The sequence below is a fragment of the Parus major genome, chromosome 5 (assembly GCF_001522545.3).
Source record: "Parus major isolate Abel chromosome 5, Parus_major1.1, whole genome shotgun sequence".
NCBI lineage: Eukaryota > Metazoa > Chordata > Aves > Passeriformes > Paridae > Parus > Parus major.
This window is the reverse complement of record NC_031774.1, coordinates 59,750,041-59,762,629: the sequence shown is the minus strand read 5'-3', so window position 1 is coordinate 59,762,629 and position 12,589 is coordinate 59,750,041. Positions and strand designations below refer to the sequence as shown.

General features: G+C 54.0%; 1 protein-coding gene across 9 annotated transcripts in view; it reads right to left on the bottom strand.

Annotated features, from left to right (window-relative positions):
- The window catches only part of TRIM9 (tripartite motif containing 9), a 56,222-nt gene that overhangs the window by 4,952 nt on the left and 38,681 nt on the right, over window positions 1-12,589 (bottom strand). Inside the window, exons 6-11 of one of the 9 annotated variants that reach the window (XM_015631818.1) lie at window positions 10,888-11,045; window positions 9,598-9,736; window positions 5,370-5,558; window positions 2,758-2,799; window positions 1,745-1,768; window positions 340-643 (exon numbers count right to left, since the gene is read on the bottom strand). In XM_015631818.1, the coding sequence (XP_015487304.1) occupies window positions 340-643; window positions 1,745-1,768; window positions 2,758-2,799; window positions 5,370-5,558; window positions 9,598-9,736; window positions 10,888-11,045 (856 nt within the window). The other 8 variants (XM_015631819.1, XM_019007103.1, XM_015631820.1 and 5 more) reach the window with 8 other exon arrangements.

Genomic DNA, 12,589 nt, shown 5'->3' with positions numbered 1-12,589 from the left:
CACAGTTTGGGGCCATTTTGTGCCATCAGAACCCAAAGTGTGCCAGGCTGCAGTGAATTAAATTTGTGCAGAGAGTCTGGAGAGACCTGCCAAGTTCTGTGCTGACATCCCGATAAACACGAGAAACAAGATCCCAACGAGCTCTGGAGCTTCTGTCCTGACCCAGAGATCTGAGATAAACAGAACAGTGAGGGAGGATCCCAAAGGAGCCCAGCCCAGAGGGGACTGAGAAACCCAGGAGTGAGAAGAAATACAGAATCAGAATCAGAAAAACAGATGAAAAAGTGACATTCCTTGGGCTGTGGTGTCCAGAGGGGGAACCCCTATCCCAACACCTACCTGTTGGTGTGGGAGTTGTTGTGCATGAACCAGCTGCGGTTGTTGTCCACATACATGGCCCAGGCCTTGTCATCCTTGCCCAGCATGGCATCCTTGAGGACGTCGATGCGAGCCACGCCGAAGGCCGGGTCGGGGTGGTTGTCGTAGCGATCGATGGACAGCTCCCAGTAGTGCAGCCCTTTGGAAAAGCCCGTTTTCCCCAGCACCACCCTGTCATCGTAGCTGTTGCAGGTGACAGTCAGGTTGTCGTTGGAAAAGATGATGTCGGCATGGGCAGAGGCGGGGTCGAAAGAGAACCAAGCGACTGGAACACACAAACAACGCGGGGTTAGCGCGGTGGGGACGCGCCCGAGCCGCGCGGAGCCACACGGACACGGCATGCTGCATGCAGGACACGGAGCTTCCACCAGAGAGGGACAACTTCCACCAGAGAGGGACAACTTCCACCAGAGAGGGACAACTTCCACCAAAGAGGGACAACTTCCACCAGAGAGGGACAACTTCCACCACCGAAGGACAACTTCCACCACTGAGGGATGCTCTGAGCTCCTGTGGCTGCAGCTGCCAGCACGCCTGAGGTTTTACGGCCAGGACTTGGAGGAGTTTGGCTCTTGCTGCTCCATGGCTCCCAGTGTCTCGGCTTGCGAGCCTGCAGGATCCTCAAAGCCTCCTAAAATTTGGTGCTGGCAGGAGATGTGATCCTCAGCAGGTCTCCAAGCTCTAACAGAATTATGGAATCATGGAGTGGTTTGGGTTGGAAGGGATCTTAAAGGCCATCTCCAAACCCTGCCATGGGCAGGGACACCTTCCACTATCCCAGGTTGCTCCAAGCCCTGTCCAGCCTGGCCTGGAATGTAACTTACTCTCAGGACCAAGTGTTATTTAATTTTCAGACTCAGTCAGTGTGGGAAGGGGACTGAGGATCAGCAGATAAACTCTGTGTGTGTATTTAAGGGCTGTTTTTGGGAACCAAAAGCACACACAAACATCTTCATTTACTGAGATGTCACATCACACCAAGAAACCTCCCTGCCAAGCAACGAGCCACACCTAAGCCAGGAACTCATGGGAAGGCTGGAAAATGCCCCAAAAACCTCCACGATTCCGTAGGGCTGCTGGTTTAAATGCACAGGACTCGGTTACTGCAACTCTGACAGACACAGCGTCACGTCCTCGACAAGACACAGGGACGGGGATTCATTCACAAGCCACCAGCCCGGTTCCCCAGGTGGTTTCCTCCAGCTGAAAACCGTGAACTGACACATCCACAAAACACTCTGACGGCTTGAAAAATAAAAACACTCGGGTGAGACTGATTCACTGGTTTATTGGAACGTTTCACAAGACAGCTCCCATGCACGCGGCCGCCCCACGCTCCCCGCGCCGCGCACGGGGGGTGCCGTACCTGCCACCATTTTTTTAATGTCAACTGTGGTCATTCCCAGGGAAAGGCATGCGGGAGAGAAAACAGCACGTCAGGTTGGGAAGGGAAAAGAAGGAGAAACCATTCCTGCTTGTCTGTGATTCCAGCCAGAGCACGGAGCTGTCGGCATTTGGAGAGGCGCGAAGATGGGCTGGGGCTGCGGGGTGAGGAGGGAATCCCACAGCGCTGCAGGCTCCTTCTCCCAGGGCAACGAGCAGGACTGGCCCTGCAGACAGTCTGAAGAGGACAGGCAAGCAGCAGCCACCTTGCTTTAATTAGCTGCAGAGGGGGTAATTGCATCCACGGAATCAGTGCCTTAATGAGCAGGGATATGGACTGAGAATCATGGAATGGTTTGGGTTGGAAGGGACCTTAAAGATCATCCAGTTCCACCCACTGCCATGGGCAGGGACACCTTCCACTGTCCCAGCTCGCTCCAGCCTGGCCTGGGACACTCCCAGGGATCCAGGGGCAGCCACAGCTTCTCTGGGCACCCTGTGCCAGGGTCTCACAACCCTCACAGCCAGGAATTCCTTCCTAAAATCCAACCCAACCCTGCCCTCTTTCAGTTTAAAATCAGAAGGATCAGTTCTTAATTACAGGGCCACTTCCAGAGCACTGACCTTGGGCTTCTCTTTAAAACCATGTGGGGGAAACCAAAATGCTTTTACATCATCATAACTTCTCCAAATGTGCCTCCTGCCCAGGGAGTCCCCATCCCTGGAGGGATTTAAAAGCCATGTGGATGTGGCACTTGGGGACACAGCTCAGTGGTGGCCTTGGCAGTGCTGGGGAATGGTTGGACTCCCACAATCTTAAGAGGGATTTTCCCACTTCAACAATTCCATGATTCTGTCACATCTGGGAGCGCTCTGCAAGCAGGGTACGAGCAAGAAATGCTGCTCAGTCGCCAAAGAAAAGATAAAAAAGCAAAAAAAAAAAAAGAATGAAGCAACACGCCGTAGGTGCCAGTTAATTGTAATTAAGATACTTGCCTAATTGGGAGTAAGGCGATCCTTGCGTGTCAAAATTGCATCCTATAAAGAGATACTACATTTCACACATCACAGCTAAGGAACAACAACCTCCTGACAAACACTCCTGAGCATTTCATTGGTAATTAAGCATCCAGCAGCCACGGGAAGCCTGATTCATTAAAAGCCAGAGGGCACGGAGCGGGGTGGCAAACACAGCCTGGGAGTTTGGAGTGTGGACTGTATAAAGTCTGACTGCTCAGGATGCCAAATTATTCTGCTTTTTTCCAGAAAAGAGGCAGGAAATTTTAGCCTTGGTGGAGTATCTTGGCTGCTTGGTAAAGATTCTCTAAACTGACTGAGAAACCACTCCTTGAAGGACATGGATTGAGGAAAAGGCAGCTCCTGTTGGGTGTGAGTGCAGCTGGAAAGGGGATCCCTGGGGGCTGACACCTCCTCAGACCCCTGCTAGCACCAAAGGGCTGTCACAGCTTCATCAGCTGCATGGGCAGGATGTGCTGGGGTGCCCTTCATGCTCCTGGGCCTGACTGCTGGCTGCAAGCACCTCATGGGAGCCAGGGACTATCCAGGAGCTTATCCTGATCCAGGAGCCTGTCCTGACCTAGGGGCTTGTCCTGATCCAGGAGCCTGTCCTAATTCATGAGCCTGTCCTAATCCAGGAGCTTGTCCTGATCCAGGAGCTTGTCCTTGATCCGGGAGCCTGTCCTTGATCCGGGAGCCTGTCCTGATCCAGGATCTTGTCCTAATTCATGAGCCTGTCCTGATCCAGGAGCCTGTCCTGACCTAGGGGCTTGTCCTGATCCAGGGGCCTGTCCTTGTCCTGATCCAGGGGCTTGCCCTGATCCAGGAGCCTGTCCTAATTCATGAGCCTGTCCTAATCCAGGGGCCTCTCCTGATCCAGGATCTTGTCCTAATTCATGAGCCTGTCCCGATCCAGGGGCCTGTCCTGATCCATGCACTGTGTGGGACAGCACACATGAAGGATGCTGGATTTTAGGGCCACCTCAGTGCCTGTTTTTCCCCCTCGTGCCCTGGCTGTTGGTGGGACAGCCCCTGGCTGTGCCTGTGCTCCGTGCTGTGCCAAGAGGCTCCTCCTGAGGCTGCTTTAATGAATCCTGCCCCGTGTCCCGACACCGCTTTTCCAGGTCTCTGCGCATCGCTGTGCTCCAAGCTCTCCTGAGGGACACACAGACCCTCTTTTGGTGCTCAGGACCCCGTTTTTCCCTGTCCCCCCACCCCAGAGTGGGGCTGCAGAAGGTCCACACGCGGGTATCGCTCACGGCCAGCGCGGAAGGGTCCCAGAACACCGGACACAAAGGAAGGAACGTCCGTAACAAAACAGCGTTGGAAGCCATCAGCTCACAGCAGCACGATGAGAAATCAAACATAAAAAGCACAAAGAAAAGGAAGTTTGCAGGGTTCCCCACCCACCACCCCCTGGTTATTCTGGCAAGGGTCATGCTGCAGCATTCCTCATTCCGTGTTATGGGATGGAAGTCAAACAATCGGGGGCCCCCATTCTTCCAGGGCTTACACCGGAGAAAGCCGGGAATTAACGCCTTTGGAGCGATGTAAATCCAGAGAGGTGGAAGAATCAGGGCCCAGGATCTTTAGCAACAGAAGATGTGCAAAGAGTGGTTAGAAAACGGCTCTGAGAGACCTCTGTGGCTCCTCACAAATCCATCCCTCGCTCTGACCTGCCTACATCCCAGCACAGCCCGTCATTCCGGGCACGGATCCGAACCGAGCGCTCCTCTGGGGCTGCCAGGCCAGCGAGGCATCACGGCACTGCTGTCCTCTGCTCTGCAGGAAACAAGGCTTTGGGATGATCACAGCTGGCTTTGGAAAAGCTGAGCCCAGAGCTCAAAGCTGAGCGGAAGAGAGTCCGCGTCTCCAGGCCCTAAGTTGGGCTGGGAGCTGCAATCACGGAATCCCAGACTGGGTTGGGTTGGAGGGGACACAAATCACCTCACTGCACACCCCTGCTGTGGGCAGGGACACCTTCCACTATCCCAGGCTGCTCCAAGCCCTGTCCAGCCTGGCCTGGGACATTTGCAGGGATGGGGAATTCACTGTCTCAGACCTTGCCCGCTTCTTTCTTACCGGGGGTCAGATTTAATCAACCAAACTAATTTCACAGACCAAATCTCCCAGCAGAGGCTGCGTTTCCTGGTTGTATTAGGGAAGGAAAGCATGGAGATATTCCCACAGGTTTTACCCAGGGAAGGTTTTTTTCTGATTATCCCTTGACACGAGCTCAACACAAACTGGGAATGGGGAATCTTCTAGAGGAAAGTGTCCCTGCCCACAGCAGGAGGTTGGAAGTGGATGAGCTTTAAGCTCCCTTCCAACCCAAACCATTCAGGGATTTATGATCACCAAAGGGTTCAGCCTTGCCAAGAGCAGCACCCAGGTAAGGAATTACTGCGCTGCTCCATCACCCCACACCTCAAACTGGCCCATCTCAGCAGAACCACGCCACTGACCCACAGAAAGAATTCCCGCTGCCATCCGCATGTCATGGGAAAAACAAACACAACAGAACAGAACAAACAGTTTGGAGATGCCCAGAAGCACAGACCAAGAGGCAACGCCAGAGGTGCTCAGCTCACCGGCTGAATTCAGGGACTGTAAGGAAGAATGCAAGCTCAGCTGGTGGGCCGAAGATCTTAGCTCAAAGTAGGATCTCCCCGAGAAGCTGGGTTGCAGATTAAGGGTGGAGGAGAAAGGACTCATTCTACGAAGCTGCGATCTTTCCAAAGGCACTGGAAAAGGGAGGGTCTGTTCTTCTGACTGCGTGTCTAAACGTAAGATCAACGCAAACTACGGATCAGAAACGGGGTCTCTGCTGGGCGCCGTCGCTCCCGAGCCGCGGAGCGGAGCACAGACCCTGCTCTGCCGGCAGGGCAGGAATGGCTGGTGCTGGGCAGCCCAGAGAGACCCTGCAGGGCAGCCTGAGCAAGGAAAACACGTTCATCTTCCAAAGTGTCCCCGTGTCAGCGTGACAAATTCAACTGGCTTGTCTGTAAAAGGGGGGGTCTTGCACCTCTTCAAGGAAGGCACCTAAAAAAATTCACAGGTTACCATGCACACGTCCCACCGTGCTTTAACACATCCCAAACCTTTTTGTGGACAATTATCAGGGGTGGAAAAACCCAGCTGGTGACATTTTGCAGGGCTGGGCTAAGCTCTATCACCCTAAGAACCACCAAGCACCCACCTTACTCAAGGGCTGTTCGGGAGGTTGTGTTCTTGGGAATCCCTTTGTACCTGTCAAAACACATCTGAGCCTTACAGCAAGAATTTAACTCGTGGGATTCACGAAAATTCATTCAGCAAAACGTCAGAGCAGAGGGAACCTCGTGGGTCATTCTGTTCCACAGTCACCTCCTGCAATTTCTTCCCTAGCCTTTTATCCAGGATTGTGTTAATGTGAAAATGTAGAATCCACCATCCACACACTCACACTGTATCCCCCAGCCTTCCCAGCTCTGCTTTGAGTGTGGATTGAGCTGGGAATTGTGGTAAAACAGATAAAAAGGGAATATTTCTCTGCATGGTGGGTTGTAACCTCTGCAACTCGCTGCTGCTGCTGAGGCTGTGGAAGCAAAGGGCGTCAGTGGGGCCAGAGGAGATAAATTATTGCACAACAGTCAATAATCAGAGCTCAAAGTTAGGGAGGAACAGCTTCTAACCCTCCCAAGGGTGAGAGGAACCACTACCACGAGTAGCTGTGCCCATGGCTCTCCCTGAGCAGCCTCTCACGTCCCTGTAGCTCCTTGCAGACTCTTCCCCCTTGGGTTGTTCGCCCTTTCCAAAAGCTGCTGGTTAAAAAGCCCTGGTCGCTGCGCAGGGTCACTCCATGGATGGTCAGGAATTTAAAGTTGGGTTCCAGATGAGGAGCTGGGATGGAAAGGAAAGGTTCTGGTGCTTGGCTTGGCTGGGGAAGGGAGGTGGAAGTTCTCTGCCTGGAGAAAAGCCTGGGAGGCACCGCTGAGCTCCGTTTCTCCATCTCCACCTGGAGTGAGCTGGTCCTTCATCCTGACACCCAGCTTGCTGGGCAGAACATGGAAAGAAGCCAGCAGGAGACTGGCCAGAGGCTGGGAAATCTGCTGGACAAGGGAAAACCAGGAGAGCAGGGGCTGCCCAGCTCAGGGAGGAGGAAAAGGAGGAGGCTGGGAGAGACCCCAGGTCTCCCAGGGGTCAGGACAGCCAAGCAGGGCTGCCACCAGCCAAGCTTTGGGACATGTCTGTGCCCTGGGTCACCTTGGAAACTTTCTCCCACACTCACCTCCCAGCCCACAGCTTCATTCAGGTGCTGGAGAAACAGAGGTGAAGGCAGAGCCTTGGGCTAAGAGACAGAACAAGAGACACTCCCAGGGATTGTGCAGAAACAGCCCAAAATCAGCTCAGGAGGGGACACACTTCAAGGGAAGATGTCACCTTCAACCCTCGCTGCCCCTTGGCTGTGCTGGTGACAGGGACCTTCATCCCTGGGAAGCCCCAACACGTGGGGAACACAAACCTCCCCACCAGGAACCACCTTGTCCTGCTGGTGGCACCAAGGACCAGCTTTGAAGAGTGACCTGCAACAGCTTCCTTTGGGATGAGCAGCTCTCAGCACGGGCTGGGAAGGAGTTCCTGCTGTGCACCTGCTGCATGTGCTGCCTTCCCACGGCATTTTCCACTGGTGCTGCCCAGCTCCCTGTGGCTGCAGAGCCCCAGACACATCCCCTTCTTCTCATCCTTCTTCTCTTCACACACTGAGGCTCTGCAAGACCTTTTGCTCTGCTCACAGGAAGCAGAAGAAAGGCTTCAGTTCCCTTCCACAGGCTGCAGATCTCATGGATTCTCTCAGAATTACAAACCAGCTCTTCAATACCAGAATTCCTCACCAGCACTTAGAGCAGGACAGCCAGGCTGGGAGAGACGCTCTCTTCACATCCAGCCTCTCCCTCCTTTTGTCCTCTCTTCCCACACAACCACTTTGCAGGAAGCTGCAGAGCTCAGCTGAAGGGAAAAGCTAAGCCTACTTCAGACAAAATAGCTCTGAAAAAGGCCTGATGCTGCTGTAAAAGGCAGGAATAAAAGCCTGAGCGAGGGCTGTGATGTGCAAGGCAGCTCCATTCAACAAGTCACTCGGATATCCGGAAGCTGCACACACTGATGTGATTTATTTCTCTTTGAATCCAAAGGAGCTCAGGCAGCCTCTCAGAGCACAGAATGCTCCAGGCCCATTTGACTTTTTTCTCCCCTGGAATAACAAATGCAAAAGCTCATTCAAGTGAAAAGGCTGAATGAATTCAGCCAAGGAGAGTGGAACTTCTCCCTGGTGGCATGGAGCAAGCACCAGCCCCAAGCACGGCCCTGCTGCCACCACAAGCAGCTATTTTCTCCCAGATTCCTTCGTATTTTGGAGCTGGGCTTGAGCCTGGCTCAAGGTGAGAACACCTCTGAGAGGAAATCAGAGCTGGGAAGATCATAGTGGGGACCCTGTGAATTCCTGCCTGGGACAACTTAAAGCCCAACTGGTTTTGATGAGGAAATTGTGTCTGTGAGGCACAAATGAGATGAGAAGTCAAAGTTCTGCTGTTTCCTGTTAAGGCTGGGCTGGGAATTGTTGACCTTCAGGCTTTGGGAACAGTCCTGGCCAGCCTGGCACGGGGCTGGATCCAGCCTGTCCCATCCCTGGATCTCCAGAGGAACTTGGTGCTCAGTTTGCCAGCAGGCACTGATGTGTCTCTGTGCTGTGCTGTGCCCTCCCTGCCTCTCCTGGGAGAAGTTTGTCACAGTTTTGCTGTCTGCTCTACCTCTGAATGAATCCCATTCCTTGCTGCCCTTTCCAAACAGGAATGGTGATCTCCTGCAGGCAGCAAGAGAAACCCTCTGCATAGCCTTGTTTTGCTTTTGTCTTCTAGGGTTTTTTTCCAGCAGAAATCCCATTTTTCTTCTTGCTCAAAACCCCCAGGGCTGCTCTGTGGCAGGAAAGCTCTCACTTTCCTTCCACCCCACCAGCAGCCCCACGAGCTGTGTGTGTCCCCTTCTGATCCCAGCTGCCAGCCAGCTGGATGCTGCTGTGAAAAAATCCTCACACAGCTTGGAAAAGAGAGATTTTTGTCTGGGAGCAAGGAAAAGGGATTCCAGCAAGCGTGGAAAGCTCCCAAAGAAGGGTTTTGTGCCTGGCTGTGGGGCAGCAGACGTGCCTGGGGGGGCTGATCCCTTCCTCCACAGCTGCAGCTCCCGACTCCCACCTCGGGGCCAGCCTTGCCACTCTCCACCTGCATGTCAGGAATAAACCAATTTTCCACAATGGATTAAGTGCCTGGTGTGACAAATGTACTTAAAGCCAGGCAGGGAGATTCCCCTGCAGCCTGCAAGGCAGTGTTTAATATTCAGAGTGCAGATGATGCTGTGGGGCTCCTGTGCATCCCTGGCTCTGGGAGGACACCACACTGCTCCCTGTCCTGCACTGCCAGGCCTGAATCCTGTTCTTATGGCATTGTACAGCCAAGCACAGCCCCTCAGGAGCAATGTTCTGCTTCAAATGGGACCAGTGAAAACATCTGAGCTTCCCTTTGGTGTCACATAACCCCAGATTTAAACAGCTCTCCCTGTGCTTCCCCTGAGAAAAATCAAGGAAAGGGTGAAATCAAAGGAAAAGGGTGAGAGGGAAATTAAGGGGGAAATTAAGGGGGAAATTAAGGGGGAAATTAAGGGGGAAATTCTGGCACTGCTGGAGGCTCCTGACACAACTTTCCCCCTGTGGTCAGTGCTGGTGGTTCCTGCAGGGGTTGCTCAGGGAGCTGAGCTGGGCTGTCCTGAGCTGCTGCAATTCCTTACCCTCGGAAGTCTGGAGCACCAGGGTCTTGCTGTAGGGGCTGACTCCTGACTTGTTGAAAGCCTTGACCCGGGCGCTGTAGGTGCTGTTGAAGTGCAGCCCATCCACCGTGCACATGGTCTCCTTGCCCACATACACCTCCTGCAAGGCAAAGGGAAATGCCAGGGCTGCACAGGAGCCCCAGGGCATGCACAGGATGCTGCCCTGCTCTTCCCCCCGGGGCCTGGGGCTGCAGGACACAAAATGGGATTGGCAGGAGGAGCAGGGGTTCTGCCCCTCTGCTCTGCTTGGCTGAGATCCCACCTGAGCTCTGCCCCCAGCTCTGGGGCTCCAGCATCAGGAGGATGTGGAGCTGCTGGAGAGAGCCCAGAGGAGACCCTGGAGCTGCTCCAAGGGCTGGAGCCCCTCTGGAGCCAGCCTGGGAGAGCTGGGAATGCTCCCCTGGAAAAGGCTCCAAGAACACCTCAGAGCCCCTCCCAGGACCTGCAGGAGAGCTGGAGAGGGACTGGGGACAAGGGATGGAGGGACAGGACCCAGGGAATGGCTCCCAGTGCCAGAGGGCAGGGATGGATGGGATTTTGGGAAGGCACTGACCTCGTTCTCTCCACACCCAGCCCCCCCTTCTCTCCAGCTCCCACCTCACCTCTCCTTTGCCTCAACCCTGCCCTGGCTCCTGCCTGCCTGAGCTCCTCGTGGATAAATTCAGAGTGCAATGGGCTGCTCCTGTGCCTGCTCTCAGTGGATGTGAACACACCAGGATAATTATTGGCGTGTCGGATCACAGAAAAATCATATTTTAATTGTGTAATTACAGCAATTTAAAAACCCTCAGGCCTTAAACACCTCTGCTTGCTGGCAGCTGGCAAACCATGAGGCTTTCATGGCAATTAGCACACCTTGCATGAAATATCTAGTAACCTAAAAACATGGAGCTTCATGGAACCATGGAATGGTTTGGGTTGGAAGGGACCCTAAAGATCATCCTACTCCAAACCCTGCCATGGCAGGGACACCTCCCACTGTCCCAGGGTGCTCCAAGCCCTGTCCAGCCTGGCCTTGGGCACTTGCAGAGATCCAGGAACAGCCACAGCTTCTCTGGCTAACAAGAGCTTCAAACTTGTTCTTTGATTTTCCAACTCGGCATTTACACCACCTCAAACCACCCTGTACCCCAAAACCCCACAGCTTGTCTGCCCCATCCACTTCCCTAAATTAATTCTGTGCTCAGCTGCTGGCAGGGAATGGCTGGAGGAGAACATCCCCTTCCCACAGGGCTGGCTCCGAGCACCTACCCTGAACTGGCCGCCGTTGCCATCGTCCAGCTCCAGGATGTATCCTTCCACCTGCACCGTGGACAGAGGGGGCTGCTTCCAGGACAGAGTGGCACTGTTGTTGTGGGTGCAGCACTCCTCCAGCTGCAGGATCGGCGGGGCCGGCACTGGGGAGGAGACTAATCACCAATTAGTGCAATTAGCGCAACCCTGGGGGATGTGGGGTGCTTTTACTGCCTCGGTGGGAAGGAGGCAGAAAGGATTGTTCTCCCACCAAAGCTCCACCAAATTCCTGCCCCCTGCCAGCCTGGTGAAGCTTTTCTGCTTTATTCCCATTTTCTAATTAATCCTGGAGAATTATGGCAGCACAATGTGCCTGTTCTGAGCTGCCTGGAGTCCCAAAGCTGAGATGTTTCTCCCACAGGCTCAGCAGAACCTGGCTCTGGACTTACCCTGCTTTTCCATTCAATAAATCCAACAGAACTGGGGGGCTGAGTACCCCCTTTGGCTCCCAGCAGCTGCACAGGGGACAGAAAGGACTGCCAGGGGTTTTTCTGTACGTGTCCCACAGCCCACTCCTGCTCTGTCACAGGGGACAGTGACAGCCTGACAGGGACTTGTCCCATCTCTCAACAGAGATCCATCCTCATCCTCACTGCCCAAAGTGATAGCAGCCAGTGGAAATTGGCATGGAGAACCCAGGCAAGATGGGGAGGAGCCATGGATGCCTGAGGAAAAAGCTGGACTTGCTGGCAGGGGCTCAACATTCACCCCCTGTGACTCCTCCACCTCCTGGGCTGGATCCTGCAGGCTGGCAGGGGATGGGGGATGCCTTGTGCCTACTGCTCACTGCTCTTTATTGAGGCCTCAGGTGCTGCCCTCCCTCCCCTGGTGCTGTGACACAGATTTGGGATCCAAACCCAACCTCCTGCAAGTCTACAAAACCAACAACTGATTTCCACAGCGAGGGTGAGCTGGGAGGAGAATTTGATAAGAGGAGGGTGGGCGGCTCAACCAGCAGCAGATTTGCTCTTATTAATTAAAAATAACCCTCTGGGCTAAGCTGCAGGAAGGGAGGGCAGGAACACAGAAATGTGAAGCAGCAACCCAGCCCTCCCTGGGTTTGCTACCCAAAAATATTCCTGACATTTCAAATTAACAGCCTGGCTAACGAAGAGCAAGCATGGCCAGCTCCTCCCTGCCACCAGCACCAGCAGCTGAGGATGCTCCTGGTGGTGACACACACAAGTGTGGCCAACATCCTTCCTGTCCCTGGCCACTGAGACACCCTGCTGTGTTCCTGGGCCAGGAATTCTGGCTCTGATGGGAATGAAGTGCCAGAGCTGGTGAAGGTACAGCTCAGATCCAGTGTCCTCCTGAGCCTCCCCTGTCACAGCCCCTCTTTGTCAGCTTCCCAAATTCCTCACAGGCTGCAGCAGCCCTTGGTGGGACAGCAGGAGCACAGAGGGAATGGGGAACAGGGATGAAATTAAAGCCAAAATGATGAACTAAACCAACAGTGAGGTGAGGGGAGGGAGGGCAGAGCCCAGGCTGAGACCTGGCTGTGTTTGGAGGGACATCTGCTCTGTGACAGATGCTGCTCAGCACTGAACCAGCGTGGGGATGTGAGGAGAGGCTTGGGAAAAGCCTTGTGCTGCTCTCAAAAGAGAGGTCCCAACCTGCAGGGTATTTTTCAGTGCACCAATAACTGTCAGAGCACTTT